Genomic DNA, 25,091 nt, shown 5'->3' on the forward strand with positions numbered 1-25,091 from the left:
ATTAAGCTACTGCATTAGGGGATATTAATAGGTTGTATTTACTGACCTGCTTGCTTTAACTCCTTCCTCTCATTGAAGGTCAGGAAATTCAGATGAGAAGGGAAGCCACTTTCCCTCTTGCTTAAAGAAGAAGAAATAATTTTATCAATCACTTGATACAGACTGACCAGATGCGTACAGCTGTTCCAGAAAAGTAACGTAATTTTACACCAGAAACTGCAAGTGTTGGATTCTGTTCTCTGATCATTGATAACATGTTGTGGTTTTTTTTAAGTCACGTATTGATGCACTTAAGTAGAGTAATCGAATAGTTAAAAAAAAAAAAAAGACTTTCATTGAATGTAAATAACTTTGCACCAGTGATACGGTTTAACTTTGGCTTTCAGTTCCTAAACTTAGCTGACATCAGGCTCGTTTGTTTCTAAGTCTTTGAGGCTTAAAAATATGAAGCACTGTAGTCATTCTAGGCTTCTCAGCCTATGTAAAACTGGTAATTTGTGTGTGTAAGTTTGGAGTTTGTCAAGTAAATTACATGCTTTTGACTTCAGTTGGCTGCATGCAAATAGTCTGATCCCAAAACAAGCCCTGAGCGTGTATCTGTTGTACTTTTGAGTCATAAATCACAGTTGCTCCTGAGTAGTATTTCACAAGGGCACAAGACTCTGTAATCACCAGCCAGTTGCAGGCTGGAGTCACAATCCTTCATTAGCATTGATTCCCCCTCCCCCCATTTTTTTTTTTTTTTCCCAGTCAGCTGTAATGCTTTGGGCAAGTCACAGAATATTTCTTCAAGTATGACAAATACACTGAATTGTACTTGCCTGTAGACAAAATTCAGACAGCTGAAGCAGTTTTATGTCATGGCAAATTTTGGGTAAAATACCAAGTAAAATACTGAGGTGTGGAAGACTGGTTTTGTTTTACTAAGCAGTGATTACATACAAGAGATCTTGAAGTGTTCAGTGCTTTGAAAGATTAAGTTGTAGTTTGGCATGACTTAACAGCTGAAGAGTGGATACGCTGTCATTTTAATAGATGCTTTGAATAAAAACTTGGTTTAATTCTCAAGTTTACTGTGTGCTGTTTGGCAATTAATATTTGGGCTCTTCCTGGCTTCCATAATCCCATCAGCCTGCCTTGTGGCAGAGCATGCAGGTGTTTATTCTCCCCATCTGTTGAAATTTGACACAAGTTAACCACTCAAGGTGAATTTTTGTAAAGGTAGTTTCTTTTTTTTTTTTTTTTTTTTTTTTTTTTTTTTTAACAGTTTGACAGACTTGCGAGAGCTCCTTTGAAGCCAAGTCCAGCCCCGGTGTGCTGTGGGGAGGAGGCCCGGGCCTGCGGCGGCCATGCTGCGCCGGGGCGGGCTGCAGGCCGGGGCCGACCGCCCGCCAGCCCTCGGGTGGTTTCAACCTCTCCTTCCCCTGAGGGCGAGCGCTCCGCCATGCCCAACTCCCTTCCCGTGAGACGTTTAAAAACAACGCAGGCCGGTGCCGGACGGCGGCAGAGGGGAGGAGGCTGAGCCTCGGCAGCGGCCCTGCTTGCCGTGGCCATCCCCGCGCTGGACTTTTCCCCTTTCGGCCGGGCCCCGAAGAGCGGCGGTGGGCCGGCGCTGCCGGGCATCCCCCGGCTGCGGCCGGTGGGAGCCAAGCCAGGCCAGGCGGCAGCGCTCCCGCAACGGCGAGGAGCCCCGGCGCGGCTACGGGACCCCGCCGGCGGGAGCCCCGGCCCCCGGATCCGCTCCGCGCCCCGCCCCGCCGCCGTCGGTCGGGGCAGGGCTGGGCCGAGGAAGAGAGGAGGGGCGGCGGCGGCCCGGCCGGCCGCGCTCCTGCAGCCCGTGGTGGGACCCTGCCCACCGCCGTCGCTCCTCGCCGCCATGAGGGCCGGGCAGGCCGCGGGGGAGGCGGCGAGCGCCGCCGCGCCCTCAGCGCTGCCCAGGGTGCTCTCAGCCCTCTTCTACGGGACGTGCTCCTTCCTCATCGTGCTGGTCAACAAGGCCCTGCTCAGCGCCTACAGGTGAGGGACGGCGGTACAGGCCGCGGCGGAGCCTGTCTCGGCCCGGCCTCCCCGCGGGCTGGCGGCGGTGCCGCTCTTCTCCCGGCGAGAGCAGGTAGCGCCTGGCTCCCGAGGCCGGGCCGGGCCGCACCGCCCCGTCCTGCCGGGGAAAACGTTTTCATTACCCTTAGCGTAACCCAGGGGCGTTCGTGCAGCTCGGGGGTCCCAGGGCAGTCAGTCGGTTTGGCGCAGCGGCACAGGCACCGGAGATGTCGGGGAGCGTGCCGAGGCTGGGGTGGGTTTCTCCCGTTCCAGCTGCCGTTTATGGCCGGTGTGGTACCGCTGCTGCAGCACCGCCCGACGGCAGCGCCTTCGGCAGGCGGGTTTTTGAAGCGTGTCAGTCTTTCCCCTCGAAGGCCTTTGGTTATTGCCAGCGCCGAGGCTGGCGTTCAACTGGTGGCAGCAGCCCAGACCCTTCAGGGTAACAGCCTTTCCCCGACCTTGTACCTGCCGAACAATCTCGTTACCTTTCTGCGAGCACTCTGCTTTTCAGAGGTAGCCACAAACAGAACGCGGACCTCAGAAGATCTCTTAACGGTAAAAACACTGAAAAACTGCGTCCCTGAGGTGGTGGGGCATCCCATACAGCATCGTCGTCCTGTAGCTGTGATCTTCTCACTCTTAGTATTCTGTACCTAAAAGGTTTGCTCTGGCTTTGCTGTGTTTTAGCTCATTATGAACTAAAAACAGAAAAGGAAAAAAAACAACAAAAAAAGGAAAAAAGTTAAAAGCAAAACTTGCTGTTATTTTCTTACATTCAGTGCTGTTTGAACACATAACAGCTGTATGTAACATCTCCCAGAAATGATACATGAGACAAGTTGAGCTTTTGTTTTAGGGTGGTTTATATTGTACAATCTGCAGCTCCCTGTAAGCCCCTGGCATACGTCTAGCACATCCATGAAAGATAATCAAGAATAGTGCGCCCATCAGTAAGCCTAAATTTTGTATAAAGAGTTTACAGCATTGCTGGGAATATTTAGGGCTCTGCAAATCAAAAATGTCTGGAGAAGTCTGTGTAGTGCAGATCAGTGAAGTCTCCATATTTATAAGGTGTAGCTGTAAGTACAAACCAAAACGCAGTTTAGATGCCACATGATTATAAAATGAAGTCCTGTTTCTTCTGCTCTTTTTTTTTTTTTCTTTTTTTTTTTTTCCCCTCCCCTAATACCTGTGTTTGGCAGAATCTGTTTTACTACTGGCTGCTTCTAATCCTCTGTCTATGTTATGAATCCAGTGTCCTTATGGCCTTCCTGCTGTTGTTCAGAGTGTTTCTTTTGCTGATACTATGTTGACGTCCCAGTGATGCCCATTTGAGGTGTACATTTCACAGCAGACCAAGTAGCAGTTCCAGGTGGCTTCTGTGATAAATAACCACAGCCTTAAGGAGCCTTTATAAAAGGAAAATTACAAAGCTTGTTTAGAACATGGACCTGCCTTAGACATTTGTTCCTGCAGATGTGCACAGAGAATGAAATGGGTGTTATTTAGACTCCCTGGATGCAGGTTTGCATGTGACCATCCCTGACAGTGCAGTCCAGCAAAATGCTGCAAGACTCCTGGACGCAAGAGGAGCTGTCATGTTGAGGGAGCTCCTTGACACTTAAAGCTTTTCAGCAGAGAGGCTCCAGATGCTGCTGCTTCTGGCCATCCATTGTAAATAACTTCTTTGCTTGTACTTCATTATGCATACAGAGAATTAGCAGTTACTGCCACATCTTTATTGTTTTCAACCTGATGTAGTTTTAGGGGGAAAAATGGAGGTGCTCAGGCTCTTAATGTGTCCTGCTAAAGTTTCTGCTTTCTTAATGTTCAAGTATCCATGCTTTCAGCTAAAGCTAACTGAAGGGGTGTGGTAGGAATATAGCTGTTTTTGCAGACAATAGATGTTTCTACACATTTACCTGGGTACTTTCTTTTCACGAAAAAATATGAGTAGAGAGTTTGGGCTGGGATGATAAGCTTCTAAGTAAGGGCAAGTGCAAGAGATTTAACTTACTATACCATCTCAGGATGTGTACTGTATATGTGAGGCCACTCAAAAAATTATGCATTGTTAGAGTTCTCCAAGTGTGTTACGTTCACTTACAAATATGCCCCAAACAATTAGCAATTTAGAATTGATCAGCTGTGCATATGCTATATTATTTGGATGCAACTTATGTTTTGCTGTAGAAATAAAATATTAGGACTCCAATAAGCATAGCAATTCCTGAGCTCTTCTGAAAGACAGGCCAGTCATCCACATGTCCAGTTGTTGGCTTTGGTACTAAATTAAACTTTTTGTTTATTTTCCTTCTTTATTTTTTTCTTTCCTCAGTATTAAATATCTGTTTATGCTTTTCAGCTTCCCGTCACCAATGTTTCTTGGAATTGGACAGGTATGTTCACAAGTAAAGCATACTAAATATACTCATTATTTTGTAAGTTAAACTAATGTTGCCATAGAGGTATATTTTAGCAGGGGAAAATCTCTGTTACACTGCACTGCTTGTCTTCTGGATTAGATACACAGTAAGGAGGAGTGATTTGTTTTAGTGAAATCAAGGAAGTTTCAGCTAAAGTCAAAATACTGCTTGGGAAGAGTCATTCAAAGAACTGGAATTGCTATTTATTTCCCTTTGTAGAGTTCAGTACGTGGTCCATAAAGAAGAACGTGTGACTCTGCAAGGGGATGGCTGGGAAAGATGGAGCCTTGAAGCAAAGGTTGTTTAGCTGAATACATTTAAAAGAGAGGATTTGCTTTCTGCGAAGTTTACAGGCTAAGAGTTAGTGAGGAGGAGGTGAAAACAGTGTATTGCAAGTCTGACATCTCTGCTGTTTGGTGCTGAAGAGTAAAATGTCTTGTAAAAACTTGGCTGTGTGAGAGGGGTAAAGAGTTTCACACATCCAGGTTGCTCAAGGAACCACACATTATGTTTCAGTGGAAGCCAAAGACTAGAAAATGTGGCAATAATTCATGTTAAGGGCACTGATATGGCTTTATTTCTTTGCAGAACCTAAGACTCAGTGACATTTCATTTTTTTGTTGACTGATCCTTCCAAGATATCCCTGAACATTTTGTAAAGTGTATATAATATGGTGTAATGCTTTAGTCTGCAGAACACGACTCCACCTCATCCTCTAGATAGTCAATTATTGTATTTTTGTTTAAGGACAATTTTAACTTTTTTTTTTTCCCCTCCCTGGGGCCAGTAATAACTTTTACGGCATGTGGTTGCTCAGATATTCTTCTTCTTTCTGTCCTTACCTTTATTATTTTGTCATCATGTTGTCAATGCACAATCCCCCTCTCACATTGCAAAAAAAGCTGTAGGAGTGATTCCACAGACTAAACAATGCTCTGAGTGGAAAGAGCATGATTATTCTGGGATCGTGTCCTGTTTTATTTTCTCAGCTCCTTCTCAGCATGCATTAGCAGCAACAGGGTGCTGCTAATTTTCTCAAGCTCATAAAGCATATGTCTATATTGTTCTTTTAAATAAATAGCTGGCGAAATTGCTAAGAATGAAGTTATTCCAGTTTATTATTTGTGTGCTGTGTTATTCTTTGAAAGAAATAAGTGATACCTATCATTTGTCAAATGCGTATAAAGATTTTGTCTTTGAAGCAGTTCTTTCATTCATACGTTACAATTTTGCTCTTAAAAGTCTTTTGACTTTTTGTTTTTTCTTTTTGTTTAGATGGCAGCCACTATACTTATATTGTATGTGTCAAAACTAAATAAGATTGTTCACTTCCCCGATTTTGACAAAAGTATACCTGTGAAGGTAAGGATTACATAGGTCCTGATACTAATAAGAAAATGTTACCTCTTATAGCGTCATTCTTTCTTATGGACATAAGGTACAAAAGAAGAACAGAAAAAAATTTGCATTTGTTTGTCAAATGTGATTATTTGTATTTTTGTTTCATTTGATACTGGATTTGATCATTTTAATTTCACTGCAATATTCTGGCCTTTTGTTTGCAGAGAAATCTGATGCCATTTTGTTAGGCAGTACATGGGAAAGGGTGCTGTGCCTTCATACAGCTGGATGAACTCTTTCAGATTCCTCAAGTATTTTTCTGGATGTACATAGGTCCCTGGGGGATCAATGGGAGATCTGTGTTTAAGAAAGAATTTTGATCACTGCATGAAGGGAGAAAGGCTGCTTGGAAATTTGAATGGGGCTTGTGATAAAACAATAGTCAAAGAATATGTGATAGACCTAAAACCCAACCAACAGTTGACTCCAAAGGTAAGATTTATATTCCATAGGAGGAGCTACAATAATCCTCGCTAAAAACACCATAGGTGGGGGCTAGCTGCATCGTTCACACCTTTAAGTGTGTATGTCTAAAGAGGCAGGACAGAGAAAACATGAGAGGATCTTTTATTACTTCAGATTGGGAACTGCAATGATCCTTGTAGATTTTTGCATCCATCTGCAATGTTGCTTGACCTTTATTTTGATGTGTAAGCCTGTATATTTATGTCTTGTTGCAAGGTATTGGTCAGTGTTTGCTCAGAGATACAGAGAGTTAGCTCCCAGCTCTGCTGCAGGGCTCAGATATCATAGCTTTTCTGGTCAACATCTACACTGTAGAATCTTGTCTTACTGTCAGTGTGAGGTTTACTATAAACATCTCACAGCCATTGGTGAATGCTGTTTATTCTTAATGCATGTTAAATTCATTAGCATTTCTGCATGTAAAAATCTTGTGAGAATATGGATAGCATTGACTGTAAAATGGACAATACTTATTTTTTTCCAAAATACGAAAGAAAGTTTCCCAGTGAGTAGTTTTGAGTTCCCCGTATAAACAACTTGTTGAGACCTCGAGAAGTTTCTTCCCTCCACCTTCTCCAGTCCCACTGCTCTCCCTCTCTGCTGTTGTCTTCGCTTTAACATCAGTACAAAGGCATTGAAAAAATACAGCACCCATTTTCTTTATCCTAATAATATTTGTCCTTTGGAAGACTTTCCTGGGTATGATGGGAGCAGTCAGTACTGCAGCATCCAGTACTTGTTTGTAGTGCTGGATTTGACTGTCACAGTGGATCAGCTGGATTACTCATTGTTGATTTTTTTACATTTTAAAGCACCCTTTGACTGACTCTTTATCCTTTTGACAACTTTTGTTTTCGTTGACACTAAGATTATCATCGCTTTTCACTTCTGGACTGGTTTATGTCCTCAGTGCTTTCAGCTAGAGTTTTAAAGTGGTGAAGTGCTTATTTCATGACAAAGCTTTGGAATTCTTGACCCTTTTTAAGTAAATGATCTGTGGTGGTGTGCTGGATGTTGTAATTTTGTCTTTACAATGTACAAAGTCCAGAGGAAAGAGAATGTAATGTCAGCCCTAATGTCATCCTAAGAATTAAATAAAATAAATTTTTCTAAATAAAAATATGTAGAAGAGATAGTGCATTACAAAATTTTTGCAAACTTAATGTTGACAGGCAGAATATTTGTTGTTACTTACACTCCTGTTTATAGTCCTGTTTACTTTTACTGTTACTTTCACTTAAAAGTTGACTTCTACTGCAATTTTCTCCTATATCCTCTTTGCTGTAAAAGAAATGCAGAATTTTTAATGTAGATAAAATGCAGCCCACTCCTCTGTATGCTTTTCCAGCACACAATGCTTTGAGAGAACACAGCCTCCAACACACACAGTCTCCTAAAAGCAGGTATAGGCACAGCAACAACAGCTGTTACACGTGTTAGGGAGGATCTGTTTTGTCTTTCTGCCATTTCAGCTCCACTTGACTGATAGTAAATAGAATTAGATATACCCATCACCTTTGTACCTACTGATTACTTTGATTGGTTTTAATCTTCTGCAACTTTTCTGTAGTGGGGAAATTAACAGCTTTGAGCTGAGACTGAATATTGTGTAGGGATCCATGACTTCTTGTACATTTTCTTAAGGCTCTGAAGTTCTGTTATTGTTCCTCTTTATTGTGTTAGGGCCCACATGTTTCTGTGTAAGTCAGTCTCATTATGCTAGAAACAGAAAAAGGTAAAGTTTAATTTACCCCTAAATACTTACCTTTCCTTTCTAGTATCTCACATAGCATAATTTGTTGAGTGGATATAAAACGGTGTATCTTCCAGGCATACTAATGCATGTGGAGTACCACCTAGAGAAGCACACCATACTTACAGTTTATTTGTTCTTTTATTCCACCTGTTCTCTTGCTTATTTAGCTACTGTTACTAATGTGACTTTATACCTAAAATTTAAATGTTAGAACGGGTATTAATCTGAGGATTATAGTAATGAAGATAAAACTGAGTAACATTTACTCTAAACGAAGTCTGAGTCCCTTTAGAGGCAGATTCTGACTTTTCTAATGAAATCAGTGAATCTGTGGTCATGAATGGTCTCATGAAGGAGAGCTGCAAATCAGTTCGCAGCACAGTGACTTCTTTTTTTTCCTTGAAAAAACCCTTTTCCTTGCTAAAAGATGCTAAAAGTGCATCTGATACTAGAGGTATCAAATTCTATCAAGTAAAGTTTCTCAGCAGTGCTTCAAAACATAATAATCTGAGTTGTGCTTTTAATTTTGTCACAGTTGTTTCCTCTGCCTCTGATTTATGTTGGAAACCACATAAGTGGATTATCAAGTACCAGCAAACTCAGGTACAGTAAATGGAAGTTATAAGTAAACTCTTTGGATTTTACCCTTTTCTTCTGTGGGGGTAAAAAATAATCACTAAAGAAGAGCATTATGTAGGGACCTAAATGCATATGACGTCTGTCTGTCTAAACCCCTGATACTATTATGAAATTCTTACCCAAACATTTGATCTGTTTACAAGTTGTATGCTTCTTTTAAAGAGGGCTTAGCTGGGCCTGTACTGACAGAAGGTCACAATGCTCCTCTGTGACAATGAAAGTGCTTTCACTTTCCCCTCACACCCAAGCATCCAGCTTTTCCTGTGTGTCCTAACCAGAGAGTTTGAAAGCTGTAAGAAAGATGTTTTTGAGGGAAGAAAAATAAGGGAAAGATTTATACCATGACATTGGTGCAGGTTATTTAGGAATCACCAAGAGTTAGAAAAACTGCTGCATAGTGGGATGATGGTGGTGGCATAGCCCTGCTGAGCACCAAGAGGAGGTTGTGAGGAGATTGCTGTAGGGCTCACAGGCTTCTTTCTGTATGGCCCTAAGCACAGGTCCATGAGAATTACTTCCATACCAGTGCTAAAAAGGTGTAAGTTACGTAGAGCAGCTGCTGTAATAGATTGAATGACCAATTTTCTGTGGAAGAGGAGTGCAGAAGCATGATGGCTTCACAGGGATACAACACTACCATTGCGGTGGTTTCTTGTATGTTGTAACAGGCTCTCGAGGATTTAGTAGTAAGCTAAACCAAAACGAAGAATTTTTTTGAGGCCGAAGCTGGAGAGAACATGTTTTACTTTTAATTTGTTTATGTTTCTTCTTATTTATAGAATTAACTTTCTCTGACTAACAACATTAGATGCTGGATTCTACAACTCTGTTGTATGCATTCAAAAGTTGTTCAACTGAAGGGACTGTTCAGGCCGACTTCTGGCAGTACTGTCGCCTAGTAGCACTTCAGCCAATGTGAACATGAAAGTAGTTTCAATTCTATAAAAGTTTGATTCATGGGTTCTTCTTTCCCATTTCCCTAACTGTAATTTTAAAATGAAAAGTTTAGTAGGTTGTTTTAAATGTAAGTGCACCATCTCCTCCTCTTGTGGCTGACATACCCCTTTTAGATTTACTATTCATAACTAATTTGTATAACAGAAAGTAAGAATGGCTGCAGTGTTTCTACTATTAACATTTTGTTACATTGCATTTTGTTACATTATGTGACATTTGTTTACATTATGGATTTTTCCACCTTGTTTGGGCTGTCTGTAAGGTGTAATTGATCCTATGCATAACTTCAAAATGCCTTGTTTGAAGTTATTAAACTCTGTTAAGACTTGTATCATTTATTAATGCAGTTGCTAATAGTTATCTTAAACAGAGGATTAATTGATCCATATGGCCATGCTGTCAGATGCAAGTGTTTTCTCAAATTAATCAAAAAGGTTTCCAACTGCTTTACTTTGTGTAGAACAATATGTTGTTCGAAAGTAGCTGTTTGTTTGGTAGTTGCACCTTTCATATTTCTTGTACTTTCTCTGATTTTTTTTTCTTGTAGATTTATTTTACTTTTTTGAAAGTACAGCTTGTTTACTAATCATGTTTGCTTTGTATTTTATTTCTCTTATGTGTTTTCAGAGACAGGTTTATTGAGTGTCCTCTAAGTTTACAATAGAAATAATTTTTACTTACCCCACCCATGATTTCTACAGAAAGAATTATTTCTTAGGGGCTATGCCAGGTAGAAGATAGCTTTTATATTCCATTTCACTGATGCAGAGGGACCTTTTAAAAGGTAGCCAGTCGCATTGTTTTACAAACTGACAAATCTGGTTATTTTTCAATGATTTGATTATCTAATCTACATCTAGTGTCAGACTGACATTTTTTTAATGTGCTAAGGTGCTGGGAATTTGTTTTGGTTGCTTATTGCTGGACTAATGGTTTCATCCTCTGGTTAGTAAAATTAGATAAGAATTAGAACATTAAAATGCTGTTAATCTGACCCTATGCTTGGATTTTTATTTTTTTTGACAGTTTGCCGATGTTTACAGTGCTCAGGAAGTTTACCATTCCACTTACTTTACTGCTGGAAATCATCATACTTGGGTGATCCTTTTTTTTTTTTTTTCATTTAAGATACCTTTATTTTAGATCATATCAAATGGGTTACTTGTGGTGTCTCATCAGAATATTGAATGAGTGGTTTTCACTGACAAATAGAGGAAAGCAAAGAAGTGGTTTTAAGTAGCTTTTTTTGAAGACAGATATATGCATTTTAGTGAATACAGGGAAAAAAAATTCAGCTTGCTCTCATTTACACACCTCATTCTCTTGATGGTTGCACAGGAATCAGGTAAGGAGAGCACAACTCAGACACTTTTGGCGGTTATGGTTTGTGTCTCATCTTGGAGGCCCCTAAGCTGCAAACTGCTTCAAACAGACAGATTCTTATGTCTCAAAACAGTGATGATAGTATGGCAGTCTGCTTATGTAAAGTAGCTTCCTGGGTCAAGTCTAAAAACTTACCAGTTTAACGAAGGACAATGGTATCTACCAATGTGCTGTTAGATCAGAAAACTCCTTAATTATAGATAGCTCCATTGTTCTTAATGAGAAATGAAGAAGTGTATGCTATTGCAGCTTGTACTGACTTGGAAGAACATGAATATAAATACATCATACTTTTTCACTGTCATAGTTCTATCCAGATGGCTTGTGCTTGGTTAAGGTGAGGTCAAAATGGGAAAAACAGCTTGCTGAAGCTGAACCCAGGCAACATGAGAGTGATGGTCAGGGGAAAAGCTTTTCAAAAAGCTTCCAAGTAGACTGTCCTCTTCTTTTGGCTGAAGCAGCAGTTGATCAATGTGATTCATATTTTGAGGATGCTCCAGGATTCTTTTCTAGTTTTAAGTTCTCACAGGGAAAGCAGAACTTGCTGTCTTCCCTTGTTGGCTGGAGGACTCCCACAAACAAGTGAGGAAAATGTGAGTCAGTGAGGTTGTCATCAGTTCTCAGCTGGACTACAGCAATGTTATGTATGAATGCAAGCAACGTCCTAACCTAAGGGAAGCGTAAGAGCAGGACGCTGTATTCGTACAGACTGCCACAGTGTATTTCTTCAGGGCTGAAAATGAAAGGACTTTAGATAGTCTATGCTGGTTTACCTCAGGATTTGAAAAGCAGTCAAGGGTTGTTACTGTTGAGAGTCATTATGATCAAAGCCTAATATATCTAGAGACTGCATACAGCTTTGTTGTTGGGACAGTGATCCACAGTTATGCTCCTTTGACACACAGGTTTTCTCCAAGAGCATTGTACATTTTGTTTTGATGGATCTTTTCTGCCAAGCCAGTTCAGAGCTGGGGACTGACCTGAGAGAATGACTAGGGGAATGTCTGTAAGGCACATTGCAGTATGATGCAAAAATAAGTACTCAAGACATTTCTAAATAAATACAGGTGTAAGAAGCGGAATAGTTTTATGGTATGCTTTTCCTTACTTTGTGACAGTGCTGATGTAGATATAGTGAAGAATATTATAAGCTTCTGTGCTTTCCCCTACAAGTACAAGGTTTCAGTTTGACTTCAAAATAAGTATCTATTTGAAGAATAACCCGGATAGTGGGCTGTACAGGATCTTTCCCAAGAAAGGTGAGATGAAAAACTACATCAGAGATGTGTAATGATTTTCATTTATTGGATTACTGGAGGACACTAAAATACGTCCATCATGAATACCAATACACAGTAAATTACAGTTTGTTCCAGCACTGTCACTTTAAACCTTTAATCTTTACTTTTAAAGTTATCTAGTAGCAGATTGCTTACAATGCTTTTTCAATCTCTGTTCTCGGGGCCAAGGTCTGGTAGCGTGGCACATGGTCAATCACATTGCTTCTGTAAGGTTATCAAGACTGTGCCCTCCTGTTAAATGTTCTGTCATTACTAATTGCTTTGAAACTTTTCAGGCAGAAAGCCGTTTAATCTCCTGTTCAAATAATGAAAATGTGAACTGTCTAATTTTTGTCTACAGGAAACGACACCCACTGAGTATTATAGTCAGCGTATTTGCCATCATTCTTGGGGCTTTCATAGCAGCTGGGTAAGGTTTTCATTTGTTATACGAAGTCATGTTATGAGAGAAAGGACCACAGGAGGATTTGTTAAGTGCCAAGTAAACCCAAATTGAGATCAGTTGCTCTGGATTAAGTTGGTTTGGACAATCTCTCTACTGACATCATTGGGAGGTGCAGGAATACAAAGGGAAAAATTTAACTCCAGCTGGAAATATTTGTGTGCTTCTTCTCCTCCAGCCCCCCGCCCAGGTTTTCCATGTTTGCAGGATCATAAATGAAGCAAGCTAAAGCTGTGTGAGAAATGCTGCTTTTATTTCATAGTATCAGTGTATTTTAATAATCTTAGAAAAAATGTATTGTTGTCCTGGATATAAAGACTGATTTTTTAGTTGTCAAATATTGTTTTGAGCTAGGCAATGTCTGTTTTCTTTAATCATTTGAACAAGTTCAAATGTGAGATTAAGTTCACAAAGCACTCATATTCTAGTCTCCTCTGTTTTCTTTCTGTTTGAATATTCCTTTACTTAACTGGAAATGTAATGTTATTTTTTGTTTCTTGGCTTTGCTATGCACAAAGGTAAATAATTTCCATGTGATATGACTTGGATAGAACCATGTCCTATTAAATGAATTACCCTGTATCCATGAGGTAACTAGTCAAAACAGAAAAAATGACAATATGTCTGGTCTGACTGTAAAAAACAAGTAGTCAGACTTTATTCCCCAGCTACTTTTTGTGTTAAAAGAAATAGATAAGTATACTCAGTAATAATTGGACAGGTTGTCAGGCTTGAGGCAGATGGAATTTTTCACAGAATGAAAACTGAACATTTCCTGCCGCTTCCGCACTGAGTACTGTGAACTTTCTGATGACTCATTTGTGATGGTCCTGTGACTGGAGAAATGTAAAGTACTTTGATTTACAAAGAAGGCTTAAAGCAAAATCTGTGACTTGCTGAAGTTCTCAGGATTTGCATTTCCTCATTTATGGTATTTTTCTAGGCAATGCAATGCATTGTATACTCTTTGCTTATTTACAATGTAATATTTCTTTCCCAGGTCTGATCTGTCTTTTAATCTGGAGGGCTACACGTTTGTATTGCTAAATGATATCTTCACAGCAGCAAATGGAGTTTACACAAAGCAGAAAATTGATCCAAAGGTAACTGGTTAAACTGGCTAAACTGGTAACTGGTAAAGGTTAACATTATTACAGTATGGTAACAGTGGGTTACTTATTATATGACTTTATGAATATACAGTTATGAACTAATAAATAGTTTAATTTGCTTTCATAATTCAGATGACATATATGGATCCTTAATACAGAACAGCCTAGGAGAAACTTATTATTAGTATCTCAGGCCAGGCTTAGATAAACAGTGTATTTTATTTTCTCCTAAGGCTTTTAGGCAGAGTTTGTAGTGGCTTTAAAACATTGCTTTTGGCTAGAAAAATAAAATAAATCTAAACCAAAAGCAAATTGTTTACCTGTAAACTTGATATGTATATCTAAGGAAGATGACTTTTTGACTAGAAACACACTTTAAGAGAGGTTTATGTAAAATAAACTTGTGAGTAGGAACATACCCACAAAAACTGATATCTTTTTTGGCTATCTCAAAGCAAGTCTACACCAAATGCGGATATGCCAAAGAATTAGGTGACACCATTATACGTTATACTTTACATAAACATTGAGCAGGCTGCTCTCCAATACAGTTCCATAAAAACATACCAAGCCATAGCAAAGAGCAGTCTTGGAGTCTCTATCCTCTTGGATAGAGGTTTTGTCACTGCTTTGTGGTTCAGTCTGTACAGTGGAAATACATATCTTTTAATAATCTTAGGAGTCACATCGGATTCAGACTCTATTTTTCTTTATGAGCAGCACTTAACGGCCTCACAGTTTTCTGCAAAATACAGTATTTCATTTAAAGCAAGAGGTAAGCTGGAGAGATTTGCTAAGTAGCATGGCTGAATCTGGAGGAAGGGAAGGCTGCTTTTTCATTCCCTTAGTCTTCTACCTGTGTGTCAAGCAAGTTAACCAACAGGATATATGGCATCCCTCGAGTTGCTTTAAGTGAGATCAGTTACCAGTGATTAGAGATGCTCCATCTAGGAGTCAGACTTCATTAATTTTCCTGTTATGCTGTCCCCTGGGATCCACCCTGCCATATGCTTTCGTGGTTGATTTGCAGTAGATGGAATGGGTAATCCCTTGGCCAGGCAGAGTCTTAATGTGGAGTCTGACACAAAGCAGTTCTGGACCAGTGCCTTGGGAAGTTTCTGACTAGCTGGTGTTGTATAGAAACTGTTCAAGGTGTAGCTGAGCGTACAAAGTGACTGAAGTGGAAACTCAGCCTAGTACTAAGGACTAAATCCAACAATCACAAGCTTGTATTTTGAATTGAAATATACTATGTTTTGTCTGCTCATTGACAATAATGTCAGAAGGATTGCTGGAACTATATTTAGTATTTTACTCCCAAATGGCTTGTAATTCTAAACAGCATGTTTCATTTTTCACAGGAGTTGGGAAAATATGGTGTCCTTTTCTATAATGCTTGTTTCATGGTGGTTCCAACAGTTATTATTAGCTTTTCTACTGGAGACTTTCAGCAGGTAAGGAGCAATATTGCATATATCAGACTGGTAACGGTGTTGTGTTCAGTTTCTTCAGTTGGGGGGTGGGTGGGGTTTTTTGTTTGTTTATTTTTAAAGAGGTAGTCCAGTCTCCGTGTTAGTGACTAGTATTGGAAATACATGGCTTGGACTTGCCCGTCACAGGTAAGAACTTGTAATTATGCATTCTAAGGAGAAGCTAAGTTTGTGCGATAGCCTTTATATGAATCTTTGTTTAAGAACTAATGTATGACTGGGGACTCTCAGCTAGAGCAATTGGTTGGCAATCCAGCTGCACTGTGTGATTTGCCACATGCTCTAAAATGAGATTGCAAATACTGAAAAGACTATTTCCAGTCCTCTTCTCATTCTAATGCATAGAATAGATTCCTGTTTAGTCTCAGTCTAGTTTAGTAACCTACGTTATACATTCTCATAGAACGACAGCATGACTCTGTAGATAATCATAATACGGTATAATACCATAGGCAGTATGTCCAGGAGGCTTGTGTTTTTCTGGCTCCCTCACAGACTTGCTGAGTTGCCTTTTTCTTACCAGCAAGAGGAGTCTAGACACTCGTATTCCTTTTTGGAAATGTTTGAGATTTGCCACTGAAAATTGTTACAGAGCACTTGGGGGTGTCATAAATCATTCCAGTGTCCTTTGTTGAATGTTGTTGTGCCTTGGACTTACACGATTTTGTCATTGTGTTCTTAAAAGCCTGCTTTAAATGGAAAAAATGCAATGTCCTGAAAATGATGGATTTATATCTGCTCTGATTGTGAAATCTCTTCCTGTGACGTCAGTTCAGCATGACCACCTGCCAGTTTAGGAAAATGCAGCTGATGCCCTTCTTGGCAGATGTAATGGGGGCCAAGTTTGTATGGCTGTAAGGTTTCAACTGCTTTCCCAGCAGACAGAGAGAACTGGACCAGGAAGTTTACTTCGTTGCTAGGTTTATCCTGTGGGAAAGATAAAGAATGTGTTGTGCCCACATGTTGATTTGACGCAAAAAATTTAATGCTCAATTACCTGAAAAGAATAAATGAATATCAGAGAAATGCATAGGGCCCTATTGTGCATATGCATTGGCTCGGTCATTTAATATTAAAAGTCCCATTAAATGGTGTGGATAACTGGTGTCAATGTGATGCACAGGAATTGAATCACAGAAAAAAGACAGAAAATGGAAAAATACTTATGAAAAGTCAACAAATTATTGTAGATAACAACTATATTTAGCAGATTTTCAGGCCAAAGGAGCCGGCTTGCTTTTACCCTAGCAGAGCTTTTTTGCCTTGATCCATCACAGACAATACATAGCATGTATCTTTTGCCAGTCACAATATCGGTACCATGTCTATGTGACAGGAAGATTGCTTCTGCTTCTCTAGCTAGTTCTGGAACAGTAGCTACCACATCTTGTAGAGACTGCAGTTTGTGAGTGTCCCAGCTATTCACTTCTCCTTCATCAGCTGGCTAACTAAGAGGACAGGAAAGCATGATGTAATGAAAGAGAAAGGAAGCCCCAGAATGTGTCTCTGTAATAATTTGCAGTTTGTTGGTGCATGCCAAAACAATCCTAGCAGGGCAGAGCTGCCCAAGATCCATCTAATCTATTACCTCATGTGGCAGAGGCTCAGCTAGCCACAGCTCAACATGGACTAACACCCTTTATCCCGTTTCTCAGGGATGTCTTTGGCCTTTGCTGAATTTTGTGCTGATACAGGTGACTTTAAAACTAACCATATTAAAATGAGGCATACCCTTGAGTTACTAGAGATGGAGAAGAATCTGTGACATGTTTCTTAGTGATTGTTGTGTGGCACTGTGTGTTTGTTTGCTGCACATCACTAAGAAGCAGGCTTCAAAGTGATGATTTAGCCTTTCCATTGACCTTCATTGATGAGAGACCTTAGTAATGCTTATATAATCTACTTTTGAGCTCAAAAATGCAGGCTCAGACCTTGAAAGCTGTTCATGAATGAATCTGTGGTATGAAGTAGATTTCAAGGACAGTATTTACTTATTTGCTTTTTCTATCTGTCACATATCAATGCTATTTATTATATAATATTAATCACAGTATTGGTATCTCTATCAATTCTCTGTATTGTATTTATATTCATTGCTCCCAGTGTGCAGTTTTATATCAATACTGCTATACGTGTTACAAGAATGTGTCTAGGTGTCATGGGTGTTGTCAACTTGTCCCTGAAGTTAAATTCATTAGACTGTTTCCAGTAGTAATATAAATGTTTAATAATTACAACATGACTCAAATATATTTTGTGATTTTGCACATTTTCATATTAATTACATTTTATATGTGTTAACAGTTGATTATATCGCACATAATCCTCACTCTCTTTTTTTTTTTTTTAATAGGCAACACATTTCCAGCACTGGACAAATTTTTTATTTGTCTTTCAATTTATTCTTTCCTGCTTCTTGGGGTAAGGTCACAGGGCAATCAAGTAAGACGTTTTAATAACAATGTTTCAAATTGCAGATCTCAAATGTAAGGCTTAGTAATAAGTTATGTTAAAACTCAAAGAAAATATATTTCTCCCCAGGCTTCTGTCTTGTCTTTTAATTATTTCTAATAGTGTAACTGTTTCAGTACTACCTGTGTTGTTGACCTCACAGTACAGTGGTCAACAACATGACATTTAGCTTTTTACTTTCTGTACTCCGGATCTCTCTGCTGGCCATCTCTTCTGGTTATCTAACTTCTTTGCAGTTAATAGAATGTAAGCCCTTTAATATAGGAACTGTTTCAGTGCATTTGATCTTTAAAGTACCTGGAAAAATGTGGGGGGCTCAAAAGTAATGAAACAATGCTTTGTTCCTCTCAGAACAACAGAGTCAAAGCAAGAATAAAAAAGTGAGTTGGATCCTGTTCTGCTCTTTCACATGTTACCAACCTAGGGATCAAACTAACTTCAAATACTGACGTTAAGAAGCACAGAAAATAGGGATGACTCCACTAGAGCTCAAGCAGCACACTTTAATGTGTCTTTTGAGTACTCTGTATACGCACATTAACTTAAAATACAGATCCACAGAATCTTTTTTTAGGGTTTGGAACAGGTGGGATTGAAGATCTGCGCAAAATACTGATCCAGAAAATGTTGAATGTTTCAGTGTTGCTAAACTTCTGAGCTTTCTGGAAGGAATTTGTAAAATTTTCTCCTTTGCTTTATTTAGGTTTCTCTTGATGTATTCTACTGTCCTATGCAGTCATTACAATTCTGCGCTTACAACGACAGTAGTTGGTGCCATCAAGGTGAGTTATGGAGAAGAGGGAGATGAGAATGCTCAAATAGACAGGGAAAAGCATTGACTCAGCAGTGATCCTGATTATACTTGGAGCTGGAAACTTGAAATGAGGGCTAATACTGAGACACTGCTTGTGCCATACATTTTGGAGATCCACACAACAAAGTGACCTTGTTTTCTTCCATTGAAGCTTAGGTATACTTTAGAAAGCAATGTGAGTATTGATTTATTTTTATTTTTCCTAATGAGAAACTTGAACTACTTGAATTAAAAGATGTACATTTAACCATATTTCATCAGGTACTGTCACCTGCTTCTGTTCAAGTTACTGTGAGTTAGTCAAGGTAGCCTGATGCAAATCCATTGCAAACTGATACAGACTAACCCACTTTCGGCTGAACTAGTTTCCATTGCTGCTAATAAATAGGGCGTTCATAGATACAGAATAATGGCTAAGCTCTAGTAGGGAGTTCATTGCTTTATGGTTAACTGCTTCTGTCTCTGTGAGAACTTGTGTTCTAGCTGAATGGACGCTTTCATTTGGATTGGTAAAAATTCTGGTCAATTTGATCAACACCAAAACATGCCTGTCTTAAGAACCAAACTTGGTGTCCTTACAGTCTGTTTTCTCGAACTCAGTTTAATTTAAAACCAGTGGAACTTCCTTTGTGTTGATAAGGCCAGCATGTCTGAAGTGGGAAGTTCACTGAGTGCAAAAGCACCTTTTTGTAGGCCAGTTTGGAGAGAAGCACGGAGCTGTAAGCTGGTAGAGTTTTAGCAAAAGATAAGACTTATGCAGTTGTGGATCAAACAACTATCAGAATCCAAATTAGCTGGGGCACAGGTATAAGAGTCCTCAGGGTGCTCCCTTTCATGGGTGACTGAGGAAAACAATACCTCCAGCATGGCAGAATCAGCAAAAGGAGATGGTACTTCTCTTTCTACAGTTTTTTTTTTTGAAAGCTGGCAAGATTAATCTAGTAGTTATCATTCTGTAGTGCTGAAAGTGTTCTTTTAAATTTTATATGTCTGCATTGAACCATTAAGACAGAGCAACACTGTTTCTATTTTCTGAGCAATAATCAGTCTTTGAGACATTTTGAACAGCTTTAAAGTTGAGAAGCACTTTCTGATGTCGTAGTCCCCAGTAGAAATTGGTAGAAATGATGTCATTGTCCAGGCTAACTGCTAAAACATTTGAAACCAACAAAGTGTTGGTAAAATGATCACACAGTTCTATAGCTTTCCTTCTGTCTATAGGGGACAATTTTCACAAAACTTGACGGGGGCGGGGTGAGAGGTAGACTCTTTAACTGTAAACTGTGCCTGCCTTGAACTTGAGCCAAGTGCTTTCAATGCCCATTTAGTTGGCAAAGTAAGGAGGTTACTCTTTTAAAGCAATAGTAAAGAGTTTTTATTGTAACTTTAAAGCATAATTATTATACTTGAGAATCCAAAACCTGCTTTTAAGAAATTGGATTTGAAATAAACCTTCCAAAGATTAAAACGAAGTACGTTTTCAGAAGGTGGCCATAGCTCCATTTTGCCTAGCACCAAGCAGCTAATTTTCTTCTTTTTTCTTTTTTCTTTTTTGTTCCCCAGAAAGTCACTCCCCATGCATTGCATGCATTTGGAAAAGAGTGATTTTTTTATTCTCTTTTACTATTACATTATCTGTAACGCTGACATGCTGTGAGACTAATTTAAACACTTATTTTAGAGTGGCCAGCGACAGTGTATAGCTATTTCCTTAGACAAGTAAATTAATTGATATCATTTATATTCTTGGAGATGAAAACTGACTTCGATAAATGCATAGCTTTTGTTTCCTTTCAGAATATATCCATTGCTTACATCGGAATGTTGATTGGTGGAGATTACATATTCTCCATGTTAAACTTTATAGGGCTAAATATTTGGTGAGTGGAACTTTTTATTTGTTAAAGCTGAAGATTTCTCAGTGAGATAGAGTTTCATGTTGTGTTTGATTTGGCCCACCTGGGTGATGCAGTTTTGAAACTACTGGCCTGAGGACACACTGCCTCAGGATGTAAAGTTCATTACAATTAGTTATGTCTTTTCATGTCTGTTTTCAGATATTGAATGTTACTATGGTAATATCTTAACTATGGAAACATGCCTGCAGTTTTACTATGTGAAGTTGAGTTCATTCTTTTTTCATGAGCAGCAGTTCTGAGCTGTGAGGCTTCTAAGTAAAAGCCAAGTGGTGCGGGAAGTGAGAACACTGATTGAATGAATTGTGCCCATTGAATATGAGTTATGACTTATGAGTTGTTACTTTTTTGTGTTTGGATGAACTATTACATCTTTTTGTATGACTCTGCTGAAGCAACGGGTAATTGATCTTTGTCTGCTTGGGGCTCATTTCTCAGATGGCTTACATAGCTCTGAGGCACTCCTAATTTCTGCTAGCCGGCATTCTTTAATCATTTTGAAGTAAAGGCACATACCTATAAAATGGTATATACAACATAGGTATCTCTGACATATCTGTTCATTCTCTTTTTCTTTAGTATGGCAGGAGGACTGAGATACTCATTTTTAACCTTAAGAGGAAGCAGCAAGCCTGCACAACCTGGGGATGAAGAGAGCACACTTCCTGAGTCAAAGAGTTAGCCAAAAGGCCTGCCTTGAAAGAGACCGAAGATAGAAGTTTCTTAGCATTGCTGAGAGCTTAAATAAGTCTATGCTGGAATATATTTGGAAGGAGAAAAAAAATCTACCTCAATTGCCACAGATGTGCACACAACTCATCGGTTCAGAAATATTCTTGCACACCATGTTTTTTACATGTGAACAAGTTTATTTTACACCAGGAGCTAATTTATAGGAAGGAATGCCATAAGCAAATCTCAAGTTGTAAATTTCTTCATTTAATTATACTTTGGTGCTGTTTGTTCTGTTTCAGTGTCAGACAGTACTCTCTGAGGCAAAAGATCACGAGGCTTGATTCGTCATTGCCTTATGCCATATACTATCTTTGATATCAGTGAAGAGATGAAAGATGCTAGTGATTCAGAATGATTTCACGTATGCATTTGCTCTTGTGTAAGTGACTGCAGAATATATGGGGAAAAGAAGAGATACACCCCAAGACTGTTCCCTATGTATGTGTTGACTGAAGAACTCAGGATATGGCTTAGTGTGTGAGGTATGCATTGTGTAGACATTGTCTCTCAATCTTTTCCTCATCCTGAACAACATCATGGTGTTCTGCTGCAATTGTCACTATTGCTGTAAGTGAACCGTCATAACTTTGCTGGAGGATCAAGGACAGAAAGAGATTGAGAGAAGATTTTTTTTATTTAAAAGTATTTTTTTGTGTGTGAGCCAGTAACAAACAGGTAATTAGGAGAAATAACAAAGGTAAATATTTTTGTTTAGGTACATTCGTCTTTTTATATCATGGTTCCCTCCTCTGATTTTTTGTCTGTAAGTACCTTTTAATGCTGCAGAGAACTGATCCTAGTATATGCAAACAACAAGAGAGGAGACTGATTGATACATGGAAGGCTGATTTGTGTTTAAACAAGGAGAAAGGATCAGTGTCTTGTTGTGTCTTGCAGTGAAAGCTTATCTGGTAGTAGTTTGTGCTTAAAATTCAGAATAAGGAATCATAACAAGCTCAAGAGTTTGCAGCAGTGGGCAAGGCTGGTCCAGTGGTTAAAAAAAAAAAAGTCTGGAATCTGATCGTTTGGGTTATCATCTGGGACAATAATGGCACTGCTCTGTATCTTTCTTTCCTTCTCTGCAAATACAGTTGGTAATGCTCACCTGTCTCTGAGGATATAGTATTAATCTTTGAAAACACTGTAGAATCATTGCAGCAGTGTAGGGCAGCAGAATAACTACTCTCATTGAAGATTTCAACTCCCTGCAAGCATGAGCCAAGACTTTTTAAAAAAATCAGATCAAGATTTTAGAAGACCATGACATGGAAACAGAGTGATCTAATGACTTGGTTTTTTCCCTACTTGAATTAAAATACAGCTAAATCTGTAGAGCATTACTTTGTGTGTAACATGTGAATGACAAGAATGGATTAGATCTAAGAAACATGTGAGTAGCTCCCACCAGAAGCTTCATGGAATGACCGGGCTGCCGTCTGCCTGCGTGGAATTGAATGGCAGGAAGATGAGAGACTGCAGATAGTAGAAATGGAATTTCAGGGCACAGTCAAAGTGGAAACAGAAGTCTGGGCTATCCAGTTTCTCACAGCTGGCTAAGAGATGTAACTTTCATTTTCTACCCATTGAAAAGCTGGGAAGAGGAGGGGTTGCTGAAAATATTTGAGAGAGAGCTTCTGTTTTTAAAGATTTCCTTTGCCCTTAAAAAGCCTTTGATATTTTTGAGTGTATTCTTTTATAGGACTCCTGTTTCTCCAGATCATCGCTACCTCCAGAATGCTAATTATTGAACCTCATCTCTCTGTGGTGGGACAAGGCATTGGAAGGTTTTCATTTATTATGAAAAGATTGTGAGAGCCGTTTGATTGCAATACAAATGGACACATAATGGCACCTGCTAAATAAGATCTAGTTCCCACAAGGGAACGGCTACTGTATGCATTTAAATCATTAATATTTTGCTGTACCTTTTATAAATAAAGAGATACAGATTATAGTTTTAACAAGTTTTTGGGTTTTTTTGCGTGGATGGACACATAAATTGCTTTTAAGCACACATGGATAGCACGAATATTTGCTTTCTGTATGATCAACTGCTATACTGTACTTGAAGTAGTTTCATTAGTTCATTCTATACTGTAGTGGAAGTGATTTTATTTAATTCATTGTTCATTAGATGTTTTTGAAGTCCTTCAGACTTAGGCTTCTCATATAAAATACAGACCTGACTCCTAAAGTCTCTATATTACTCAGAATAATTTAAAATATACATTTAGGAATAAGCAAAAGTAGGTATTGTCTAGAAGAACTTGCAGGTGCTTGCAAGTCACTAGCTAGTCACTACTTTCTTCTGTAGCTGTGTAGATAATACTGATTCCAGTAAATTTGCTGGTTGACACACTGGGAATATGGGCTTAACCAGGCACAACTCTTACCTTAGAATTTAGGCAACTATAAAATGGCTGTTTGATTCAGAACCTCAATAACTGTATCTTTCAGTTAATGAAGTAGTAATTTAAAACTGATTTCTCTTAGGATAGATCTGTAGGTAGTCCTAACCTTACTTTCCTTCAGATCTCATATTAGCTTAATGAAATACTAAAACAGTTGTAAAACTAGATGACTTATTTGCTGTGTGAAGCTTTGTTTTCTTTCAGAAAAAATGGTAAAAATTGTTAGAGAAAACATTGGTCTTCAGAATGCATATGTGAAAGGATTGTTAAGTAGGCTAGTTTTGAGAGATACTGGATTGACTTTTGAAAGTCACATTCCCTCACAGAAGTGTCATGTGGTTACGTGCTGCTAGGTACAGCTACTTGTTTTTCAGAAGTCAGTCCAATATTTTTAAAACTTTTTAAGTTCTACATGTGGCAAGGTGTAGTCACAAGGGAACATACAAAGAAACTTAAAACCAGTAACTGTATTGGAAAGAAATATTGTACTGTATGTTGATCTGTTCATACTCTTAATTTTGTAGAGATTGCTTAGCAGAGGGCTAGCTGTAATGGGATGAGATTAAGAGTAAAAAAGTACAGTGGTCACCCAAAGGAGCTTCCTATTCATGCACTGTGCAAGGGTCTTGCAATAATTCTTGTGAGAGTGAGAGATGCAGTACCTCAAGAAAAAACTTAGACTGGGCTAGGTGAACAATTCTTCACATTCATAAGAATGTATTATTTTTCCTTTCAGTATCTTGGCCTGATTTACAAATATTAGGCCCATGAAGTACTGTAAGTCTATCTAAGACTCATTACCAGCCTCCAGAAAAGAAACAGAGCAGAACTAGAAATGCAAAAGGAAGAAGTGGCAGTTACAGAAGTTTGCATTTTGACTACGTCATCAAATAGAAGTGTTTTTGTTTCTTTTCATTTTTCGAGATATTCTGCATTGTTGTTGCATATGAAGAATACAGTGCAACTTGTTCAAATTTAAAGTATTCCTTGAATAGTGAGTGATTCTTTGGGGAATGTGTGACTGTATGTAAATATTTTTTGAAATTTAATATTCAGACCTTTGTTGATCTGATTGACCTTGTTTATGGAGTAAAACAACAGGTGGTATGGAAAAAGTAAGTATACTGAAATTTTAAAAGAGGTTATGTGTGAGGAAGCTGGGTTGTTAAGCTGAGATGGTAATGATTTTTACATACTCTTGTTACGGATACAGTTAGTGTTACATTCCTTATGGTTCAGACGTCATCTGTACTCTGTAATATGTCTGTATACTGTGGTTTTCTAGCTGAAGGTGTCAGTAATGTGACAGTATTGCTGCTCTTCAGTGGGAGAT

The 25,091-nt window shown here is 39.0% G+C and overlaps 1 protein-coding gene across 1 annotated transcript; it reads left to right on the top strand.

The window, feature by feature from the left end:
- The first annotated feature begins 1,826 nt into the window (after nt 1-1,826).
- On the top strand, nt 1,827-23,305 carry SLC35D2 (solute carrier family 35 member D2). The gene is made up of 12 exons (XM_082497016.1): nt 1,827-2,016; nt 4,403-4,436; nt 5,740-5,826; nt 8,622-8,689; nt 10,709-10,780; nt 12,707-12,775; nt 13,809-13,911; nt 15,282-15,374; nt 17,764-17,831; nt 18,586-18,664; nt 20,494-20,576; nt 21,192-23,305. Exons 1-12 carry the CDS (start codon nt 1,877-1,879, stop codon nt 21,292-21,294), a joined length of 999 nt encoding a protein of 332 aa, XP_082353142.1. The 5' UTR covers nt 1,827-1,876; the 3' UTR covers nt 21,295-23,305.
- The last annotated feature ends 1,786 nt before the right edge of the window (nt 23,306-25,091 follow it).

The sequence above is a fragment of the Vanellus vanellus genome, assembly GCF_965231255.1.
Source record: "Vanellus vanellus genome assembly, chromosome: Z".
NCBI classification, from domain to species: Eukaryota; Metazoa; Chordata; class Aves; order Charadriiformes; family Charadriidae; genus Vanellus; species Vanellus vanellus.

Excerpts from the sequence above, each read along its gene's own strand:
- SLC35D2 (XM_082497016.1), top strand. The coding sequence starts at position 1,877 with ATGAGGGCCGGGCAGGCCGCGGGGGAGGCGGCGAGCGCCGCCGCGCCC. Across the intron at positions 2,017-4,402 it reads GCCCTGCTCAGCGCCTACAG|CTTCCCGTCACCAATGTTTC; the intron begins GTGAGGGACGGC and ends TATGCTTTTCAG. Across the intron at positions 12,776-13,808 it reads GGGGCTTTCATAGCAGCTGG|GTCTGATCTGTCTTTTAATC; the intron begins GTAAGGTTTTCA and ends TTTCTTTCCCAG.